General features: G+C 38.4%; 1 protein-coding gene across 6 annotated transcripts in view; it reads left to right on the top strand.

Annotated features, from left to right (window-relative positions):
• Positions 1-563: 563 nt before the first annotated feature.
• The window catches only part of Pdxk (pyridoxal kinase), a 51,882-nt gene continuing 27,269 nt past the window's right edge, over positions 564-25,176 (top strand). For 3 of the 6 annotated variants that reach the window (XM_053782540.1, XM_053782546.1, XM_053782545.1), the window contains exons 1-5: positions 564-662; positions 3,632-3,730; positions 3,963-4,062; positions 13,798-13,941; positions 19,761-19,881. In XM_053782540.1, the coding sequence (XP_053638515.1) occupies positions 579-662; positions 3,632-3,730; positions 3,963-4,062; positions 13,798-13,941; positions 19,761-19,881 (548 nt within the window). In that variant the 5' untranslated portion in view covers positions 564-578. The other 3 variants (XM_053782542.2, XM_053782541.1, XM_053782543.2) reach the window with 3 other exon arrangements.

The raw sequence follows: 25,176 nt of genomic DNA, 5'->3' as shown, positions 1-25,176 counted from the left end.
GGACCCCCCCCCCCCTTTTGCCTACATTTATGAAGAATTTACTGGCCAGAAATTAAACATAATTTAGACAGCTTATCTGAGGTTCCTGGAATTGTCCTGTCCTGTCGCCTGATTCTCAAGTTATGCAGGAATGCACATCCAACAATTTCGCCTCCTATTTGAGATGTGTCAGCCCAATTTTAACCTCTAGAGCACGAAAATTCCTTCCCATTACACTAACGTTGTATCCAATTCAAATTAACAATGGCGACTAACCTCCCCAGCCGCAGGTTTCCCATTTTCGATAACATACTTCTTTTAAAAATACAATATAGGGCATCTGTTTACCTATAAATTACCGTATTTCCGGAAAATATATACAGTATTTTCCACACTGTTACTGTGCAGCAATATTCCAGCCTAGATAGAACACAAACACTATAATATACCTATTGGGCCATACCTGTAATAGGCGCAGCTATGCAAAATTGTTATTTGAATAAATAATGATTTTCAACACATGAGGGGTTTTTGGGGACTGAAGAAAATAATGGGGAGGCTCAAGGAAATTATGGGGCTGAAGCCCCCTAGGCTTCCCCATGGCGCAGCCACTGACAGGCATGTGGCTCCGGCATGATAAAATGATAAGTGGACTGAGTGGTGTCAGTCTCCCTAAGTCTCAAGTGAGTAAAGGTCACCTGAGGTTCCTTTCCAGTTATTATTCTCAGACTGCTAACTAACAACCCAAGATTGTAATTTACTTTGTCAGTTCATCGGTTCTATCATACATCTGAAGACCACTGTGAGAAGGAATCTACAGAAGGTGAAATTCAACTCCACTGTCTACATTATTACCATTCCTTTGGCTTCTGACGCAAATATGCCACAGTTGATACTCAGGAAGTTAACACCTTTTATGGATGGTGGAGAATCAGTATCAACCTTAGATACATGGACGCATTTGAGTGCAAAGAGTATAACAATTCAGTTTGAAGGGTAGAAGCACAGTTACCTGGAGTTTACCTGGAGAGGGTTTCGGGGGTCACCGCCCCCGCGGCCCGGTCTGAGACCAGGCCTCATGGTGGATCAGGGTCTGATCAACCAGGTTGTTTTAGATGTGTGCCCCAATTTCTACATGAGAGCCGCCACTCTGCATGACAACAGCGGGAATCCCATCTTTACCAGTGGGTTGGTGAACAGAGCCATCAATTACCTTAATATCTTTATTAAGCACACCCATCCTGTGGGCGGTAGTCAAAAGATTAGACTCACATAATGGATCCAAGGACTGATGCTACTCTCACAAAATCTATTCTTCTTAATCTATCCCATCTTCCACACTCACTTCCCCAAAGTGTCTTTCTTTACATAAGTTATGCTAACATAGATTTCATCTCCCATCTTTATTGTTTTGTTTCCAGTAACTCTAAAATTATTTTTATTTGGGGATTATTATTTTATACCTCATTTTACTCAGAATAAGTGGAATACCAGAATTTAGCTGCTAATAAGTTGAGGACTACATAAATCCATTACCATATTAACAAATATGAGATATACCTGTTGCTGGAATAAGGAACACATTTGACTAACCTAGCTATGAAATAACTAGATTCCAGATGTTTGTTATATGACCCTTACAGCTTTAGTTCTCCAAGAATAAAATCTAGATTATAAGTCACTTTGACGTTTTTGGGTGATCCTTGGTAATTTACACTGTGTACCTGTGCCTATAATAAAAAATAGGGAAGGTTGAGGAGGTTTCTGACTGCGTGAGCCCTTAAACCCCCACAATAACAACACTAAGGTTCAGCTGCTGCTTTCCTCTTCTCTCTGCTATATTTGCTTCCTATCTACATTATTTATAAAGGTCAGCATCATATAAACTTATTACAGTAGATATGAATAATTTGTATGTGTTTTATACTAGATAACATATTGTATAAGGTCAGTTTATAAACAAAAGTGGAGTGTCATTATGACTGATCTCTTACCATAACGTTTCCTTATATAACAGGAGGGTCTTGTTTCTTAGAAATATATCTATATAATTTTTAACATCCACAGGTAATTTTTAAGGGCGTATTTGAAAAAATGCCATGTCCTCATATCAAGTTTATAATCTAGATTTTATTCTTGGAGAAGTAAAGTTGTAAGGGTCATATAACAAACATTTGGAATTTAGTTATCTCATAACTAAGTTCAATCACATGTGTTCCTTATTCCAGCAACAGGTATATCTCATATTTGTTTGTAACAGTGGTAATGGATTTATGTAGTGTTCAGCTCATTCTATGTGGAATGAGTTGAGCATAATTAAAAAAAATACGTCATGCCCACATGTTAAGTTTATAACCTAAATGTTATTCTTAGGGAACCAAAGCTGTGAGATTCATATAACAAACATCTAGAGTCTAGTTATCACATAGCTAAGTTCAGTTAGATGTGTTCTTTATTCTAGCAATAGGTGTACGTATATCATATTTGTTTGTTTCTATGGTACTGAATTTATGTAGTGCTCAATTCATTCCATATAAAATTAGTTGAGCACTACACTCTGTGTACTTATGGTGCATAGGTTATACTTTGAACTATTAATGCCAGAATAACTCAAGAAAGCCAAATAGTATTGCTTATTTCCACTGGGGCTCTTTGATCTTCTTATCCAGTACACTACCCACAGCAGCTAGCTAACACCCAGGTACCTTCTTACTGCTAGATGAAAAGGTGCAACAGGTGTAAGGAGACATGCTCAACCTTTCCACTCATGCTGGGGTTAAACCCAAACTCTCCAGATGTAAATTGAAGGCACTACCACTTGAGCCATGAGTAATACCAGAAGTCACTCCTGCTTTCCTTCAACTTCCAATGCAGTGTCCTTTAATTTTAACCTTGAATTGGTTGATATTACAACTGATTGGTACCCCAACTAGTTGGTACCCCAGCTGGTTGATACCCCAACTGGTTGGTACCCCAACTGGTTGATACCCCCAACTGGGTGATATCCCAACTGGTTGATGTGACTTGTTTCTGTTAGGGATGCCTTCAACATTTTCACTAGAATGCAATTTGCAATGCAACAAATAACATACCTAGGTAGCTATTTACTGCTACATGAATAGACAGCAGCTGTAAAAAGTCCTGCCTAATCTTCTCACATTGTCAGAAAATTTAAATACAAACCCTTTCTGTTGTGAGTCTAATGCTTAGCAAATATTGTATGTATAAAAAAAATTGTTTTGCATCTGTTATCCATTAAGATAATGGTTATCTGTTATCTTTTAAGTGGTTCTTTAGATTATCCTCCCTACACCACGGCCTCTGACTCATGTTCATGAGACAGAACGACAAGATCAGCAATCTTGGCAGAGTTCAAAAAAAAAAAAAAAATTAACTAGTTTCCATTTAATACACATTTGACCAGATGGCAGTACCTCCCTGTGTGGTTCCTGTCTACCAACCTACTAATTGTATTTTACAAATAAATTTTTTATAGGCATACAGTGGTAGTGACAAATGATGATAATTTAAAAACTGTGATAAATTTAAGATGACAGATATGTGACTCACATTTGTCATTTGACATTGGGTACCATATTTTAGCCAAACAGTATATTGATGTGTTAATATAAGTAGGCATTTTTTTTTTCAGAAATCAAGCATGGCTGATAAAATTGTGAGAGTTTTGTCTATCCAGAGCCATGTCGTGTCTGGTTATGTGGGGAATAAAAGTGCATGCTTTCCACTGCAGGTTTGTATGACCCTCAAGTGTTAAGAGGGATTTTTAAGATAAATGTGGATATTTGTATATAGTATATGCAGCTGGTATTTTATATTATGAGGTTTTAAATACATGAATATGAAAGTTTTAGATATGTAGCTAAAAAAGTAAGAGAAAATTACTGTTAATGTGATTGCTCACTGACTTTTATAAAGCATTATAAATTACATTTCTAAATGAAGATTATTAATGTTGTCAACAGGTTCTGGGTTTTGAAGTAGACACCATCAATTCTGTTCAGTTTTCAAATCACACTGGATACAAGCACTACAAGGGCCAAGTTTTGGATGACACACAATTAGGTAAGAAGCATATCAGTAAAATATTGTCATGTATTAATTACGGTTGAACAGGCCATAATTTGTAAGCTTCATAATTTGCCTGCTATGATTATCAAACTTTTTTTTTTACTGAAGGGCCTCCCATGAATAGCTCCAATTATTAACAGATTTTTTCATGGTGTGCATTTTTTTTCATGGTATATGAGTCATAAACTGAAAACCAACTACAGTCAAGCCTCAGTTTTTGTATCCCCTAGTTTGTATGTAAAACTATAGTTATTCTCTATAAAATGTATTTTTTGTTAATATTTTTGGGTGTCTGGAACGGATTAATTGGATTTACATTACTTCTTATGGGAAATATTGCTTCAGTTTTCATACAATTCGGGTTTTAATCAGACTTTTTCGAACAGATTAATCATGAAAACCGAGGTTCTACTGTATTGAATTTCCTTCATGATGTGCTCGAAGGATTTCTCTTGCTCAAATTCCTCATTTTTTGGGGAATTCTGTTGACAAATATTAATAACAGTTGCATCAGAGCAATATTTAAAGAGATTAGTCTCAGAAACACAGAACAAGTGAAAACCTGAATCAAAATTTGGTATATGAACAGACTGTAGTTGTAAAATATTTAGCAATTCAGAATTCTCTAAAGACCTCTGGAAGCCTAACCATGAAATTTTTCTGGGGTTCAGCTGTGCTCTGTGTGAAAATGCATTATATTTTTTTTGTATGGATTTATTTTGATATGTTTTTAATTACTGTAATAAAAGCTCTAGACATGTGACATGCAATTTCAGAATAATGGCCTTCATCAGGTTAATAGGCTTTAACCCTTTGACTGTTTTCGACGTATAAATACGTCTTACGAGCCAATGTTTCTGACGTATATATACTCAATAATTCTAGCGGCTTCAAATCAAGCGGGAGAAAGCTGGTAGGCCCACATATGAGAGAATGGGTCTGTGTGGTCAGTGTGCACCACATAAAAAAAATCCTGCAGCACACATTGCGTAATGAGAAAAAAAAAAACTGATCGTTTTTTTGGAATAAAACGCCGACTTTGAGGTGTATTTTCGTATAGTATTTATCGTTGTATTCGCATTTTCATGGTCTTAGGTGATAAAATGAAAAACATATTGCAGAAATAGAGATGATTTTCATTACTTTGACGATGAAAACGACCTTGAAACTGAGGTCAAAGTAGGGGAAATGTTCGATTTTTACCAATGTTCAGGAGTAAATAAATCACACACGTCCAATACACGTCAACTGGGGAGTCTGATATTCTTTCACTAGTGCACTGATATTATTTATACCATTTTTACAATAATGCAGTAGTCTGCATAACAGTAAATTTTGTATTTTTTTGTATGAATAAAAAATCAAAATAGAAAGCAATAATAATATAAGAGGGGCCTAGAGATGTGACTAATGAACAGAGCATATGTTATTTTAGTGCCACAAATGTCTACCTTGTTTATTCTGGACCCTATTTTGAAATTGGCATCTTTTTTAGTTTGCATGAAATTGGCCAAATTGCCAATTTCTGACCATATTGGGTAGTCCAAATTAGTAAATGGGAGGTTTCTTGTACTCAGCTGATAGATAAAATGGAGTTCTAAAGAAGTAGCTATGAGTTTGGTCAACTGGAACAACAGAATTGGCTGAAAATAGGGCTCAAAGTCGGCGAAATTGCCGATACGCATATGTCGCCGAGACAGCTAACTTCGCAGGAGCATAATTCCATGAGTTTTCGACCAAATTTCGAACTTTTGGTGTCATTATCATCGGGAAAAGATTCTCTATCATTTCATAAGAAAAAATAATTTTTTTTTTTTCAAAAATTGAGCGACATAGAATGACAGTTTCAGAGAGGGGCCTGAAACAGTCAAAGGGTTAAACCCAACAAACCAACTGCTAGGGAAAGGGAAGAGGGTGTCACCTTCCATACTCAGGAAAATCAAATACGTACTGTATAGCGAAAAAAGTAATACATACCATAAGATAACAGGATAGAGATATCACATAAGTGCACACAACTTTATTACACAAAGGGAAATAGTAATGAAAAGTGTTAATAATAACCATAAACAAGAAAATAAAATAAAGTATAATTTAACCAGGTTACACAGGAATAACAGAATAGTCACATGCATATACTGTACTATTGCAGTACTAAAAACCAGCTGATGTATAAAGCCTAGCATTGAAGTGTAATCCAGTATAAAATAGGAGGGGACAAGGTTGATGGTGGTGGTAAAAGTAGACAGTAGAAAGAAGAGAAATTAGGCTGAAATAGGCAGGAATCAAATTGAACGTGCATATCTCAGGCGTATAGAGGTACCGGCAGGCAAGTAGACTAAAAGAAACCTGGGAACAGTAGCCAGCAGGCTACTGCACTGCCAGAGAAACCAAAAGAATAAGAATAAAGCCTATCAAAGACTTCCTCTTGTACATCAACCAGCAAGACTGAGTAGTTTTATCAGTGATATCCAGAACTTCTAAAATACAGAGTCATCCGAAAATCAAGCATATCTTAAAAAGGCCAAATATCATTGGCTCACTGTACTGTTATGATAAAGATAAAGGTTTATTTCTTTGTAAAGGTTACAATGTGTGATTACAGTTTTGGTTTGCTAAGGAGAAAGAAAGCCACTACCATGCCAGGGCATTTCAGGCAGACTAATCCTAATACATAGTAACTGCTTAAAACTAGACAGATAATAGTACATAGTAACTACTTAAAACTAGACAAGATAGTAGTGTTAACAATATGACAGTTATATTTAATCTTAATAATAATGCAAGGTAGTCAAGGTAGATGTTTTTAAGAGTAATAATCATGAAGCTGTACATAATAAAAACAATATTACAGATAACGATGATTGATAAAACAGAATCATGACTACGAAAAGATGTTTAGTAGAAGTTAGTTGTAGTCTTCAGGTGATCGATGATAAGATGTTCCTCATCATGTAATGATCTAATGAGATGTTTCATTCTCAGGTAATGAAACTGCCAACAAACTCAATAGTTTCTTCTTGACCATACGGTCACTTCTAGCCCTTTATATTACAAATGCACAAATTCTATTTTAGTATGTAATTATTTTAGAGACAATTACTCTTTTTTTTTATGGAGTACTCTCTTTGCTAGATTCATAATAAAACCAGTTAAACAATGCAGTTACTCAAACTCAAACTTTCATTTCATGAAAATATACATAAATATTACAGCAAATTAGATTGTCCTGGTAATACAATTTTTGCATGTTCCAAATAAATTATGTTCTGGGCATACCAGAGTTAATTAGTACTTACAAACTATACTTAACACCAGCACTAACATGTAACATATAAATTCTTTGCAAGTGTAAGGTAGTTTAGATTCCAGTAAAGGTTCATTAATGAATAGGCTAGCTGTTTAAGGTACTAGTGTCATAGAAGTTATCTATTTTTATTGTATAATATTGTTTATCCTAGGTAGTAGGTTGGTAGACAACAACTGCCCAGGGAGGTACTACCGTCCTGCCAAGGGAGTGTAAAACGAAAGCCTATAATTGTTTTACATGATGGTAGGATTGCTGGTGTCTTTTTTCTGTCTCTTAAACATACAAGATTTCAGGTACATCTTGCTACCTCTACTTACACTTAGGTCACACTACACATACATGTACAAGCATATATATACTCACCCCTCTGGGTTTTTTTCTATTTTCTTTCTAGTTCTTGTTCTTGTTTATTTCCTCTTATCTCCATGGGGAAGTGGAACAGAATTCTTCCTCCGTAAACCATGCATGTTGTAAGAGGCGACTAAAATGCCAGGAGCAAGGGCCTAGTAACCCCTTCTCCTGTATAAATTACTAAATTTAAAAAGAGAAATTTTCATTTTTCTTTTTGGGCCACCCTGCCTTGGTGGGATACGGCTGGTTTGTTGAAAAAAAAGGAAATATTGTTTATGGTAATCAGATGAAGTTTTACATCAAGTTTCAAGAAATTTGCCATGACAAAGTTTATGAAGCTAATGAGAGTCTTTTTCACTCTTCAGACAGGGTGTAACTACGATCATACAATAAAGCCTCTCCTCGTTTAGCGACATACTTGTTTACCGATGACTCGGACTTACGACGGGCTCTCTGACCAGTATGCCTACTAAAATAATGTATATTAGAGCTGATTTCCTCTAGTATTCTGTTTATTACAGTATATAGTACACTGTTGTATAAATATTTGAAAATATACCAGAAATGTTATAAATGGTGCAATGGTAACATTAAAACAATATCAAAGATGATTGACACAAACCCACTGCCATTATAGTATGCTCCTCACTTACCAGCGAATTCGTTTACCGACAGGGTCTTAGGAACGGAACTCCGTCGTTAAGTGAGGAGAGGCTGTACAAGAAAGCTGCACGTGTGTTTTCACTAGCCATTTCAATACTCTTTATAAGTCATTTTAATCTAAAACCTTGGTAGGCATACCAGTATTCAGATCAGCCAGAATCATTCAGTAAGGCAGTGAACTTGATTATTGTATAATAAATATGCTAGACCTAGGTAGTAGGTTGGTAGACAGCAACCACCCAGGGAGGTACTACCATCCTGCCAAGTGAGTGTGAAACAGAAGCCTGTAATTGTTTTACATGATGGTAGGATTGCTGGTGTCTTTCTTTTTCTGTCTCATAAACATGCAAGATTTCAGGTACGTCTTGCTGCTTAGGTCACACTACACAAGCATGTGCAAGCATACAGTGGAGCCCCGAGTTTTGTGATTAATCCGTTCCAGAGAATCTGCTGAATGGCAAAACCATTTTCCCCATACGAAATAATGGAAATAAAATTAATCTGTTCCAGACACCCAAAAATATTAAAAAAAAAAAAAAAATCAAATTAAATAAAGATTTACATACAGAAAACAATGAGAAATCAAGTACATACATATATAAAATAATGATAACATTACACTTACCTTTACTGATGATTTCTGGGTGGATGAAAGACGGGAGGAGGGGATAGGAGGAAGGTGTATACTATTGTTTGGAAGGGGAATCTCCTTCCATAAAGACTTCAGGTAGCAAGTCCATTTCTGGGGTTACTTCCCTTCTTTGTTTTTTAATGACACTGGACCCCTGTCGCACAAAATATCTGCCCAGAGAGCTCTGTTTCTGGCATTTCTTTAGGATTTGTCTGAAGTGGGACACAACACTGTCATTGTACATGTTGCCAACACGGCCTGCAGCAGCTTTGTCAGGGTGAAGTTCATCCATAAATAAATGCACTTCAGTCCACCTTGCACAAATGTCCTTAATCTTTGAAGAAGGCACCTTCCTCCATCTCTCTTCCTCCTCCTCTGCAGCAGTTTCCTGAGCTGTGGTCTCTTGCTGTTGCAGATGAAGCTCTTACAGCTCTGCAGTGGTTAGGTCTTCATCATGGTCCTCCACCAACTCTTCCACATCCTCGAAACTCACATCCAACCCCATGGAATTCCACAATGACACAATACTTTCCACAACTGGCATAGACTCCTTAGGGTCAGCCCCAAACCTTTCTTGTACACATTCTGGCCACAATTTTCTCCAAGCAGAGTTCAAAGTCCTGAAAGTTACTCCCTCCCAAGCCTTACCTATAAGGTTTATGCAAGTGAGGATATTAAAGTAATCTTTCCAGAACTCTCTTAGGGTCACTTCAGTGTCTGAGGTTACTTCAAAACACTTTTGAAACACTGCTTTGGTGTACAGTTTTTTGAAGTTTGAAATGACCTGCTGGTCCATGGGCTGGAGGAGAGGAGTTGTATTAGGGGGCAAGAACTTCACCGTGATGAAACTAAACTCCTCCACCATTTGCTCTTCCAAGTCTGGAGGATGAGCAGGAGCATTGTCCATTACCAGGAGGCACTTGAGTGGCAATTTATTTTCCAGCAGGTATTTCTTCACACTGGGGCCAAACACTTCATTAAACTAGTAAAGGAAAAATTCCCTTGTGAACCATGCCTTACTGTTAGCTTTCCACATCACACACAAATTACTCTTGGCAACACTGTTTTTCTTGAACACTCTGGGATTTTCAGAGTGATGCACCAATAAAGGCTTCACTTTGCAATCCCCACTAGCATTACTACAGAACATGAGAGTTAGCCTGTCTTCATAGGCTTGTGTCCTGGGAGTATCGTTTCCTCCTGTGTGATGTAGGTCCTCTCTGGCATTTTCTTCCAAAAGAGGCCTGTTTCATCACAACTGAACACTTGTTGGGGTTTTAATTCTCCAGTGTCTTTGTACTCCTTAAACTCCTGTACAAACTTCTCAGCCGCTTTTTTGTCAGAACTGGCAGCCTCACCATGCCTTACCACACTGCCACTATACCTTTTAACCTGTAAATGGTTCAAACATATATACTATATGTTTTTACCGCTAGTGCCCCAAACGTATATATATGTTTTATTTGTCATGCATTCAACATTGCTATGATAAGCCTGAGTCGCCTAGGCATGAGAGAATGGGTGTGCGCACTCAGTGTGCGCCATATCAAAATAATTGGGGATGCCTGGGTACCATATGCTCTTTTTTCCTATTAAAAAAACTATTTTTTTTTTCTCAAAAAATTTGGGGCACTACGGGAGAGAACGTATATATACGTTTGGACTGTTTACGGGTTAAATCTCTCAAATCAACCTTTGCTGGCCTTAAAATCACAAGCATCACCACTTGTTGCAGGCATTTTCTTTTCACATATTATCGACTGCATAATACTATCTCATGCTTTTGGGTAATCCACACCAACAATAACCTTTCCACTTCTTCGAGGGTTTGCGAACTCTTTTTTTGTCAGCATATCTACCCCTTTTGCAACAACAGCACACTTTATTTCCTTTCCCTTCGCCATGATCGAAGTGATGGTTGAATGGGGTTTGCCATACATCCTGGCAAGTCCTGTAACAAGCACTCGCTCTCATATTTTTCAATGATTTCCTTCTTGAATTCGATCGTGTTCGTCACTTTCTTTACCAAAGGGCTGGCACTAGCTTTCCTTGGGCCCATGGTGACTTATTTAGCAGTTGCAAGCACAAAAAAACAATGGATTATTATGAAATGTATTGTATGAACCCACAGGGTGATGGTCACGCGCTGGTAAACAATGGCACACTGAGTGTGAATAGTGCGGGAGACTGGCTTTGTGTGCGTGGTGATGGGCGGACGCGTACCGGATGGTCGCCGAATCACAAGTCCAATCACGAACCGCAAAGCTAAATTTTGCTGAAAAAACTTGCCGAAAGTCAGATTTCACAAAAGTTGCGGCCGCCGAATGGCGGGGGTCCACTGTATAGTAGATTCCTGATAGAAATAAGTGAATTTATACAAAGAGAATCCACATAAAGCAAGTTGACTATACAAAGACTGGCGTGGTAGTAGAGCCTGAAACCATGCATCAGGGAGTACCACACCTTGGTACACATTCCTTAAACCATGCATCAGGGAGTGCCATACTCTGGTACACACTCGTTAAATCCTGCATCAGGGAGTACCACATCCCGGTACATACTCCTTAAACCATGCATCAGGGAGTACCACATCCTGATACACATTCCTTAAGCCATGCGCCAGGGGTGTGTATATATACAGTGGACCCCCGCCATTTGGCAGGAGTCCACTGTATATATACACACCCCTTTGGGTTTTTTTCTATTTTCTTAATACAGTGGAACCTTGGTTTTCATCATTAATTCGTTCCAAAAAGTCTGATGAAAACCGAATTTGACGAAAACTGAAGCAACATTTCCCATAAGAAATAATGTAAATCCAATTAATCCGTTCCAGACACCTAAAAGTATTATCAAAAAATACATTTTATAAAGAATAACTATAGTTTTACATACAGAAAACAATGAGAAATAAATATAAAGGACTAATGAAATGGATAACTGAACATTTAATATCACTTTTACCTTTATTGAAGAAGATGAAAGGAAGGGAGAGGGAGGAGGAGAGGTAATTGGTTGGAAGGGGGCTCCCCCTCCAGAAGGACTTCAGGTATCAAGTCCTTATCTGGTTGTCTTTTACTGACACTAGGACCAACTTTAGAGTCACTGTACCCCTGTTGCATAAAAAATATGTCCAGAGAGGTCTGTTTCTGGCATCTCTTTAAGATTTGCCTAAAATGGGACAAGGCATTGTCATTGAACATGTTGCAGACACGGTGATATTTCTCCACAAAACTTTACAGCTTGTTCCACTTTGCACACATGTCCTTAATCACTTCCCGTACATCCTGGTGAGATTGACAACATGTATGCCACTTTCGTAGTTTGATAAAAGTTCTTTCTTGAATCTATCATGTTTCTCACCTTCTTTATGAAAGAACTTTCTTTGGCCCCTTGGTGGCTTATTTAGCAGTCACACTCAATAAACAAGCACAAAAAACAACAGATTATTACGAAATGTTTCAGATGGACGCGCAGGGTAATGCTCACTCAACGAGAAACAAAGCCAGACTGACTCAGAATGCGTGGGATGCTTTATGTGGGCGTGGGCAGGTAGACACATTCGGTACAGTGGACCGACAAAAACCGAGGTGATGAACGAAAACTGGGACAAAATATTGACGAAAAAAATCATTGAAAACCGAATTCGAGAAAAACCAGGGCAAACAAAAACCGAGGTTCCACTATAGTTCTTGTTCTTTTATTCTACTTATCTCCATGGGGTAGTGGAACAGAATTCTTCCTCTGTAAGCCATGTATGTCATAAGAGGCGACTAAAATGCCAGGAGCACTCCTCCTGTATACATTACTAAATTTAAAAGGAGATACTTTTATTTTTCCTTTTGGGCCACCCTGCCTCAGTGGGATACAGCCAGTTTGTTGAAAGAAGAAGAAATATGCTTGACAGTCTCTAAATAATTTGAAAATAGTAAAATTTGGAATGTGACTGTTTACTAATGTGTGACATACATATTGTACTCTTGATCACAGAAAGCTTAATTTTAGACTTGTGCTATGGAGGGTAAACTCATCAAGCATTGATACTGCTGAAGGGCTCTTGATTCAAGGAATTGGACAGTATGCTGCAAAACTCTTTATACATTTCACTTATATTAATTCTCTGTAATATTTTTATTCATATAACTTCTCCAATTACTATCATAGTTCAGCATGTCTGTATTAAATTAATGATTTTTTGCAAAATGATATGCATGGTTGGCCCACACATGCATGTTTATGTATGCATGTCAAATAAAAATTTGCACTGTATGTGTTTCAAATTCTTAATACATTGCAGAAATTATGTGCTTAAGTTTCAGCAGCATAACATTTTCAGTGAGACCTACTCTTTCATGAGTTGCTTTAAATTATTAGCCTTACAGCTTTTAAGTCTATTTTGTATTTAAAAGTGATTTAATTTTGGGATTGTGTTGGTCACTGAAGTTTACTTACTTTAATATACCATTGTCCAGTTGGTGCGTGCAGTGGATTTGTAGGCTAAAATGTACTTTTCAAGGTAAGCTTTTCATAGTTAACCCTTCAACTGTCCAAACATAGATCTATGTTCACTCGCGTAGCGTTCCGAATGTAGTTCTGCGTTTTATTTTACATTTGAAGGCAAGTAAAATAAAATGTAGATCTACATTCGGAGTGCTACGCGAGTGAACATAGATCTACGTTTGGACAGATTAAGGGTTAATATCATAGTCCAGGTGGCAGAGTATACTTGATTTGTTGTGTGTAAAATACTAATTGCTTTAAAAAATTTCCACAGGTGATCTGATAGATGGGTTGAAGAGCAATGGCATTGATTACTACTCGCACCTCTTAACCGGCTACATCGGTTCTGCGTCCTTCCTTCAGAAAGTGAAAAGTGTTGTGGAACACTTGAAGACAGTCAATCCTAACTTAATATATGGTAAAACAAGCACTATCATGATCAAGTTTATCACATGATGAGGAATGTGGAATGTAAAAGTGAGGGAAAGGGGATTATTGTAGAATGTAAAAGCGAGAGAAAGGGGATTATTGTAGAATGTAAAAGTGAGGGAAAGGGAATCATTGTAGAATGTAAGAGTGAGGGGAAGGGGATTGTGGGATGTAAAGGGAAGGGGATCATTGTGGAATGTAAAAGTGAGGGAAAGGAGATAATTTTGGAATGTAAAAGAAGGGCAAGGGGATCATTGTAGAATGTAAAAGGATTTGATATCAGTAGCTAACTCAGATATAGCTGCACTTGTACAGCATACATAGTATCAGAATTATTGCAGATTTTAGTGTGAAAAATTGCCTCTTTGGAAGATACCCAGGACCATTGACTTGGTGAAATATGACAGGCTGGTAGAAGGAGCAGGACCAGGAGGAGGGGGTCATAGATGTATAGTTAAGCAAATACCCATATGTACTAGAAGTGCATAAGTAGATATTTTGTCAGTTTGTAGAGCAAGCTTAATTCACTAGGCAAGGAAGTATGTAAAAGAAACCCTAGGAAGGGTTGGAGGGAGGGGGTAAAGGAGGTTTTGTGTGCGAAGGGCTTGGACTTCCAGCAGGCATGCGTGAGCGTGTTTGATAGGAGTGAATGGAGACAAATGGTTTTTAATACTTGACGTGCTGTTGGAGTGTGAGCAAAGTAACATTTATGAAGGGATTCAGGGAAACCGGCAGGCCGGACTTGAGTCCTGGAGATGGGAAGTACAGTGCCTGCACTCTGAAGGAGGGGTGTTAATGTTGCAGTTTAAAAACTGTAGTGTAAAGCACCCTTCTGGCAAGACAGTGATGGAGTGAATGATGGTGAAAGTTTTTCTTTTTCGGGCCACCCTGCCTTGGTGGGAATCGGCCAGTGTGATAATAAAAAATAATAAAATAATAAAAAAAAAATTTTTTTCAATGCAGGCAGGGTGACCTATAAAGGAAAACGAGTTTTTTCTTTTACATTTAGTAACGTACAGGAAAAGGGTTTACTATACCTCTGCTCCCGGCATTTTAACCCTTAAATGGTCCAAACATATATATACGTTTTTTCAACATCTGAAAGTATGTAAAAAAAATGTAGATCTTCTTTTTTGTTTTACATTTGAAAATGTGTAAAAAAACTTTTATCTACATTTTTTTTTTTGTTATATTTGAAAATATGTAAAAAAAAAAGTAGATCTACTTTTGTAGCAATACGAATTTGAACGTCGATCTGTTTGGACCATTTAACCCTTTCAGGGTCCGTCCCGTAGATCTACGGCTTTACGTTCAGGGTCCAAACCGTAGATCTACGCCATGAGCTCAGCTCACTCTGATAAACTGTGAGTGGTACATTTGGGCCTAGATATGAGAGAATACATCTGTGAGGTATGTGTGCACCACATAAAACAGATCCTGCAGCACACTGTGTATAATGAGAGAAAAAAAATGAAATCATGATTTTTCGATTAAAACAGCAACTTTGCAGTGTTTTTTCGTATGTTTTTTATAGTTGTATTTGCGATTTCTTGGTCTCATTTGATAGAATGGAAGACATATTACAGAAATAGAGATGATTTTGATTGGTTTTAGCACTGGAAATGGCTTGAAACTGAGCTCAAAGTAGCAGAAATGTTAAATTTTTGCCGATATTCAAGAGTAAACAAACGACCTCACACGTCTAATACACGTCAGCTGGTGGGTCTAATATACATTCACAAATATGGTGATGATATTTATACAATTATTACAGTATTGCATAACAGTAAATCTTCTATTTTTTGGTGTGAATAAAAATTCATTATGTGAATAAAAAATCAAAATGGAATTTATTTGTAAAGCCTCAAAACATAACTAATGAACAGAGGAAATGTTAGTTTAGTGCCAGGAATGCCTACATTGTTCATTCTGGACCCTATTTTGAAATTGGAATATTTTGAACTTTGTGTTAAATTGGCCAAATTAACAATTTCCGATCACTTTATTTTGTAGTTGAAACAGTTGACTTGGCGATTTCTTGTGCTCAATCGATAGAATAGAAGTAATACTAGTGAAATAGCTAAGAATTTGGTTGATTGGAATAATGTAATTGGCCTAAAATGGGAGTCAAAGTCGGCAAAATCGCCGATTCGTAAATATCGCTGACACATCAAAATTCGCGAGAGCATAATTTCGTCAATTTTCCACCAAATTTCGTACTTTTTGTTTTATTACCTTCACAAAAAGATTCTCTACGATTTCATAAGAAAAAATAACAAATTTTTTTTTTGAAAATTCTTGGACACTGGTGCATGACTCCAGATTTGGGCCTTGGACCCTGAAAGGGTTAAGGGTTAATGGCATACAAAGGAAGAATTCTTTTCCACTTTCCTGTGGAGAATACATACATAAATTTGAATTGATAATTTCACATTATAGTGAAAATAAATTATAGCAAAACCACTTGTAACAAAGACATGAAACAGTAGATGGTATGGTATGGTACAAATATACAGTAGTATATTTGTACCATGTCATGTAGCATTTTGGAGCTAGAAGAGGTAACATGATTCAGTGATAATGGTTCCTCTTTAATTTCAAGAGGAAATGTAACATCTGCTTTCAACAAACTTGCCATATCCCACTGAGGCAGGGTGGCCCAAAAAGAAAAACAAAAGTTTCATATTATAACTTTAGTAATATATGCAGGTGAAGGGATCACTAACCCCTTGCTCCTGCCATTTTAGTCGCCTCTTATGACATGCATGACTTATGGAGGAAGAATTCTGTTCCACTTCCCCATGGAGGAACTGTAACATGTACAATAATAGTTACTCTTCATCTGGAAGAGGAAATGTGTTATTCCATATTGGTACTGGTTCCTCTTCAACTGGGAGAGGCTGTATGACATCGGACAATACTACCTGTTCTAAGTCTATTAATTGTGGCAGTTTTCCTATCATGAAATGTAATAATAATTGTTTTTAAATTATCAGTCATGTCCAACCAAGAAAGGGTAGCCCATAGGAAACAGTACAATATGGTATATGTCACTCTCGAAGCTGTATGACCCTTCAGTGCTTCCCCATAAATAAAATAAATGTTACATTTTCTCACACTCCAACACCACATCAAGTCATAAAAACCACTTGCTTCCACTCCACACATGCTTAGATGTCCAGCAAGTGTGTGTGAACATGTTAGATAGGAGTGAGTGGAGACAAGTGGTTTTTATGCTTGACGTGCTGTTGGAGTATAAGCAAGGTAGCATTTATGAAGGAATTCAAGAAAACTGGTTAGCCAGACTTAAGTCCTGGGGTTGGGAGGTACAGTACCTGCATGCTGAAGAAGGGGTGGGGATATTTGCAGTTTTAAGCTATAGTATCACTGCCATTGGCAAGACAGTGATGGAGTTAGTGATGGTGAAAGTGTTTCTTCGTTTCTGAGTCACTCTACCACAGTGAGGGAGGAGTAGGGTGACTTGTTGATGGTCGTACAGGATACTAAAATTTACACCATTTTCTTTCATTGTAACATTGTACTTGAACTTGCACTTTGATGCAGATTTTTTTTCTTCTTTACCATTCTATACTCATTTTCAATTTAGCTTGAATATTATCTTAGTTAAAGAATTAAATGGTCTGAATAATTTTATAGTAGAAATTTTTCTGAGAATTTGGAAGATGTTGATATTTTAAAAACTCTTGAATAGCACCTGAGGCAAATAAAATAACATTCGGTCTTGTATTGACATATTTCTTCTTAATATTCTCTGTAGTGGACCAGGTGTTTACAGTGAAACATATAAGTGAACAGTATTTAGATAAGGCTAAAGAGGTCTTTGTGGCATTTTTGGATTTGGAAAAGGCGTATGACAGGGTGGATAGGGGGGCAGTGTGGCAGATGTTGCAGGTGTATGGTGTAGGAGGTAGGTTACTGAAAGCAGTGAAGAGTTTTTACGAGGATAGTGAGGCTCAAGTTAGAGTATGTAGGAAAGAGGGAAATTATTTCCCAGTAAAAGTAGGCCTTAGACAAGGATGTGTGATGTCACCATGGTTGTTTAATATATTTATAGATGGGGTTGTAAGAGAAGTAAATGCGAGGGCCTTGGCAAGAGGCGTGGAGTTAAAAGATAAAGAATCACACATAAAGTGGGAGTTGTCACAGTTGCTCTTTGCTGATGACACTGTGCTCTTGGGAGATTCTGAAGAGAAGTTGCAGAGATTGGTGGATGAATTTGGTAGGGTGTGCAAAAGAAGAAAATTAAAAGTGAATACAGGAAAGAGTAAGGTTATGAGGATAACAAAAAGATTAGGTGATGAAAGATTGGATATCAGATTGGAGGGAGAGAGTATGGAGGAGGTGAATGTATTCAGATATTTGGGAGTGGACGTGTCAGCGGATGAGTCTATGAAAGATGAGGTGAATCATAGAATTGATGAGGGGAAAAGGGTGAGTGGTGCACTTAGGAGTCTGTGGAGACAAAGAACTTTGTCCTTGGAGGCAAAGAGGGAAATGTATGAGAGTATAGTTTTACCAACGCTCTTATATGGGTGTGAAGCATGGGTGATGAATGTTGCAGCGAGGAGAAGGCTGGAGGCAGTGGAGATGTCATGTCTGAGAGCAATGTGTGGTGTGAATATAATGCAGAGAATTCGTAGTTTGGAAGTTAGGAGGAGGTGCGGGATTACCAAAACTGTTGTCCAGAGGGCTGAGGAAGGGTTGTTGAGGTGGTTCGGACATGTAGAGAGAATGGAGCGAAACGGAATAACTTCAAGAGTGTATCAGTCTGTAGTGGAAGGAAGGCGGGGTAGGGGTCGGCCTAGGAAAGGTTGGAGGGAGGGGGTAAAGGAGGTTTTGTGTGCGAGGGGCTTGGACTTCCAGCAGGCATGCGTGAGCGTGTTTGATGGGAGTGAATGGAGACAAATGGTTTTTAATACTTGACGGGGTGTTGGAGTGTGAGCAAAGTAACATTTATGAAGGGGTTCAGGGAAACCGGCAGGCCGGACTTGAGTCCTGGAGATGGGAAGTACAGTGCCTGCACTCTGAAGGAGGGGTGTTAATGTTGCAGTTTAAAAACTGTAGTGTAAAGCACCCATCTGGCAAGACAGTGATGGAGTGAATGATGGTGAAAGTTTTTCTTTTTCGGGCCACCCTGCCTTGGTGGGAATCGGCCAGTGTGATAATAAAATAAAATAAAATAATTCTCTGTAGTGCTCTGGAATAAACTACCTCTTACTATCTTAATATGATTAGGTGGGTTACACCAGTGGCGGCTCATCCATAGGAGCTGCAGAGCTTCAGTACCCCCAGATGCTCACTCTCAGACGTATAACTTCATCAACTTTACACTAAAATTATTTGCAGCAGACAAATATATTACAGGAAAAATCTGTTGTATGTTGTTTTCAATGTGTTTATAAGCAAATTTTTTATTTTTTTGTTGAAATGAGATAAAAATGATTAAAAATAGAAGTTTGATGTGGTATGATAGTACGTATAGGTATTACTGGTGCTACAAGCCGCCACTGGGTTACACTGTACTGTTTTTAAGGTCTTCCTCTCAAGGGAGGTGCCTTTATACTGGTGAGGGACTCTTGATCCAAGGAACAGGATTTATCTTCCCCTTCTTAGAATCAAACCTGAGTTCTTCCCATTCCCCAGGCTCTGTATGATCACTCTGGGTTTTGGACTTTTTCATGGTTAAAATAAATACAATTTAAAATGATTTATAAGGTATTTTATTTATTGTTTTCAAGATTCTACCTTTTTCTTTTTTATTAATTGAAAAAATACATTTCCTTACAGTGTGTGATCCAGTGATGGGAGACAATGGGAAGATGTATGTGCCAGAAGAATTACTACCGGTGTATAGGAAAGATATTATACCCCTTGCAGATATTATTACACCAAACCAGTATGAAGCAGAGTAAGTGTTTCTAATCATCTTCCTGTAGATTGTACATAGGTCACATTCACCTCACTCACTGCAGTTCCACATATTTTTGAATGTTCTGGTGTTCGCCTACGCGCATCCCTTACTCTTGTAATCATCTTTCTCTTGTAATCTTGTGTCACTTTCACTAATATTCATTTTTTCTTTTTTGTCACAATTATTTTCCACCAAAAGGAAACACATTGACTATCACTCATTCCCTAGCAGTTTTTCTAGAAATCCGTGGACATGACGGTTTAAATTTTACCCATCAAGCCACAGCATCCTCACCCCTCCTTCAGAGTGCAGGCATTATAATTTTCATTTTCAGAGCTCAGAGGTTCTTGATGGGGTTCAAGTCTGGGGAATTTAATGGCCAGTCATCAAAGAAGGGTCCCTTACAGGCACAAAACCACTGAAGAACAGATTTCTCAGTCATGCATAAAAACCTTGACTGTGTAAAAAATATGGATAAATGATCACAAAACAATTCTAAGTGTATGTTAATACAGTTAATGCTAGTGGGGAATGTCTTTCTAGACTTCCCTGGATGTGCTTTTGGTATGGCCAATATCATCAACACCATCCTCAAGAAACTGACACACACACACACTTTGATGGCTTTTACTATTTCCCTCATTTGACGATCTGCATTATGTAATCCAATGATCTGTACAATAGCCTCTTGTGCCAGTGACTTACTCCTACCCATATTAATTTGTGTGGTGGATGGACACAAATCCGTCCACTACACAAGCCTAGAAGGTATGAGTTGCGAGGCCAGCATTAACTTTTAGTCTCGCTGTAACGCCTAATAGGGCAAGGTATTACATTGAAATTAAAGTATGTTGAGCACTATATATATATAAAATTGTAAAATGGTGGTCAGGTGATCAGCAAGAATGAGGTCAGAGGAAGGTGAGATGTCCCATTCAGTTCAGGTTAGGTGACCTGTAACATATAGGTGATGTGATGGGTCTACTCAGGTGAAGGTGAGGCCCATGTCAAAAGAGGTCAAGGTAGACCTTGTCAAATATGCTCTACTCGAACTAGATTCATTTCTGTTAATTTTTCAACCTCAGGTATATAAAGAAGTATTTTTTTATTATTTTTATTATCACACTGGCCAATTCCCACCAAGGCAGGGTGGCCCGAAAAAGAAAAACTTTCACCATCATTCACTCCATCACTCTTGCCAGAAGGGTGCTTTACACTACAGTTTTTAAACTGCAACATTAACACCCCTCCTTCAGAGTGCAGGCACTGTACTTCCCATCTCCAGGACTCAAGTCCGGCCTGCCGGTTTCCCTGAATCCCTTCATAAATGTTACTTTGCTCACACTCCAACAGCACGTCAAGTATTAAAAACCATTTGTCTCCATTCACTCCTATCAAACACGCTCATGCATGCCTGCTGGAAGTCCAAGCCCCTCGCACACAAAACCTCCTTTACCCCCTCCCTCCAACCTTTCCTAGGCCGACCCCTACCCCGCCTTCCTTCCACTACAGACTGATACACTCTTGAAGTCATTCTGTTTCGCTCCATTCTCTCTACATGTCCGAACCACCTCAACAACCCTTCCTCAGCCCTCTGGACAACAGTTTTGGTAATCCCGCACCTCCTCCTAACTTCCAAACTACGAATTCTCTGCATTATATTCACACCACACATTGCCCTCAGACATGACATCTCCACTGCCTCCAGCCTTCTCCTCGCTGCAACATTCATCACCCACGCTTCACACCCATATAAGAGCGTTGGTAAAACTATACTCTCATATATTCCCCTCTTTGCCTCCAAGGACAAAGTTCTTTGTCTCCACAGACTCCTAAGTGCACCACTCACTCTTTTTCCCTCATCAATTCTATGATTCACCTCATCTTTCATAGACCCATCCACTGACACGTCCACTCCCAAATATCTGAATACGTTCACCTCCTCCATACTCTCTCCCTCCAATCTGATATCCAATCTTTCATCACCTAATCTTTTTGTTATCCTCATAACCTTACTCTTTCCTGTATTCACCTTTAATTTTCTTCTTTTGCACACCCTACCAAATTCATCCACCAATCTCTGCAACTTCTCTTCAGAATCTTCCAAGAGCACAGTGTCATCAGCAAAGAGCAGCTGTGACAACTCTCACTTTGTGTGTGATTCTTTATCTTTTAACTCCACGCCTCTTGCCAAGACCCTCGCATTTACTTCTCTTACAACCCCATCTATAAATATATTAAACAACCACGGTGACATCACACATCCTTGTCTAAGGCCTACTTTTACTGGGAAAAAATTTCCCTCTTTCCTACATACTCTAACTTGAGCCTCACTATCCTCGTAAAAACTCTTCACTGCTTTCAGTAACCTACCTCCTACACCATACACTTGCAACATCTGCCACATTGCCCCCCTATCCACCCTGTCATACGCCTTTTCCAAATCCATAAATGCCACAAAGACCTCTTTAGCCTTATCTAAATACTGTTCACTTATATGTTTCACTGTAAACACCTGGTCCACACACCCCCTACCTTTCCTAAAGCCTCCTTGTTCATCTGCTATCCTATTCTCCGTCTTACTCTTTTTTTTTTTTTTTTTTTTTTTCAACAAGTCGGCCGTCTCCCACCGAGGCAGGGTGACCCAAAAAAGAAAGAAAATCCCCAAAAAGAAAATACTTTCATCATCATTCAACACTTTCACCACACTCGCACATTATCACTGTTTTTGCAGAGGTGCTCAGAATACAACAGTCTAGAAGCATACACATATAAAGATACACAACATATCCCTCCAAACTGCCAATATCCCAAACCCCTCCTTTAAAGTGCAGGCATTGTACTTCCCATTTCCAGGACTCAAGTCCGACTATATGAAAATAACCGGTTTCGCTGAATCCCTTCACTAAATATTACCCTGCTCACACTCCAACAGATCGTCAGGTCCCAAGTACCATTCGTCTCCATTCACTCCTATCTAACACGCTCACGCACGCTTGCTGGAAGTCCAAGCCCCTTACCCACAAAACCTTTACCCCCTCTCTCCAACCCTTTCGAGGACGACCCCTACCCCGCCTTCCTTCCCCTATAGATTTATATGCTTTCCATGTCATTCTACTTTGATCCATTCTCTCTAAATGACCAAACCACCTCAACAACCCCTCTTCTGCCCTCTGACTAATACTTTTATTAACTCCACACCTTCTCCTAATTTCCACACTCCGAATTTTCTGCATAATATTTACACCACACATTGCCCTTAAACAGGACATCTCCACTGCCTCCAACCGTCTCCTCGCTGCTGCATTTACCACCCAAGCTTCACACCCATATAAGAGTGTTGGTACTACTATACTTTCATACATTCCCTTCTTTGCCTCCATAGATAACGTTTTTTGACTCCACATATACCTCAACGCACCACTCACCTTTTTTCCCTCATCAATTCTATGATTAACCTCATCCTTCATAAATCCATCCGCCGACACGTCAACTCCCAAGTATCTGAAAACATTCACTTCTTCCATACTCCTCCTCCCCAATTTGATATCCAATTTTTCTTTATCTAAATCATTTGACACCCTCATCACCTTACTCTTTTCTATGTTCACTTTCAACTTTCTACCTTTACACACATTCCCAAACTCATCCACTAACCTTTGCAATTTTTCTTTAGAATCTCCCATAAGCACAGTATCATCAGCAAAAAGTAACTGTGTCAATTCCCATTTTGAATTTGATTCCCCATAATTTAATCCCACCCCTCTCCCAAACACCCTAGCATTTACTTCCTTAACAACCCCATCTATAAATATATTAAACAACCATGGTGACATTACACATCCCTGTCTAAGACCTACTTTTACCGGGAAATAGTCTCCCTCTCTTCTACACACCCTAACCTGAGCCTCACTATCTTCATAAAAACTCTTTACAGCATTTAATAACTTACCACCTATTCCATATACTTGCAACATCTGCCACATTGCTCCTCTATCCACTCTATCATATGCCTTTTCTAAATCCATAAATGCAATAAAAACTTCCCTACCTTTATCTAAATACTGTTCACATATATGCTTCAATGTAAACACTTGATCTACACATCCCCTACCCACTCTGAAACCTCCTTGCTCATCCGCAATCCTACATTCTGTCTTACCTCTAATTCTTTCAATTATAACCCTACCGTACACTTTTCCTGGTATACTCAGTAAGCTTATTCCTCTATAATTTTTACAGTCTCTTTTGTCCCCTTTCCCTTTATATAAAGGGACTATACATGCTCTCCGCCAATCCCTAGGTACCTTCCCCTCTTTCATACATTTATTGAACAAAAGTACCAACCACTCCAACACTATATCCCCCCCTGCTTTTAACATTTCTGTCATGATCCCATCAGTACCAGCTGCTTTACCCCCTTTCATTTTACGTAATGCCTCACGTACCTCCCCCACACTTACATTCTGCTCTTCTTCACTCCTAAAAGATGGTATACCTCCCTGACCAGTGCATGAAATTACTGCCTCTGTTTCTTCCTTAACATTTAAAAGTTCCTCAAAATATTCTCGCCATCTACCTAATACCTCCATCTCCCCATCTACTAACTCCCCTACTCTGTTTTTAACTGACAAATCCATATTTTCCCTTGGCTTTCTTAACTTGTTTAACTCACTCCAAAATTTTTTCTTATTTTCATTAAAATTTCTTGACAGTGCCTCTCCCACTCTATCATCTGCTCTCCTTTTGCACTCTCTCACCACTCTCTTTACCTTTCTTTTACTCTCCATATATTCTGCTCTTCTTATAACACTTCTGCTTTGTAAAAACCTCTCATAAGCTACCTTTTTCTCTTTTATCACACCCTTTACTTCATCATTCCACCAATCACTCCTCTTTCCTCCTGCACCCACCCTCCTATAACCACAAACTTCTGCCCCACATTCTAATACTGCATTTTTAAAACTATTCCAACCCTCTTCAACCCCCCCATTACTCATCTTTGCACTATCCCACCTTTCTGCTAATAGTCGCTTATATCTCGCCCGAACTTCCTCCTCCCTTAGTTTATACACTTTCACCTCCCTCTTACTTGTTGTTGCCACCTTCCTCTTTTCCCATCTACCTCTTACTCTAACTGTAGCTACAACTAAATAATGATCCGATATATCAGTTGCCCCTCTATAAACATGTACATCCTGGAGCCTACCCATCAACCTTTTATCCACCAATACATAATCTAATAAACTACTTTCATTACGTGCTACATCATACCTTGTATATTTATTTATC

Source organism: Cherax quadricarinatus, chromosome 38 (assembly GCF_038502225.1).
Source record: "Cherax quadricarinatus isolate ZL_2023a chromosome 38, ASM3850222v1, whole genome shotgun sequence".
Classification (NCBI taxonomy): domain Eukaryota; kingdom Metazoa; phylum Arthropoda; class Malacostraca; order Decapoda; family Parastacidae; genus Cherax; species Cherax quadricarinatus.
This window is presented reverse-complemented; position numbering and strand designations above follow the sequence as displayed.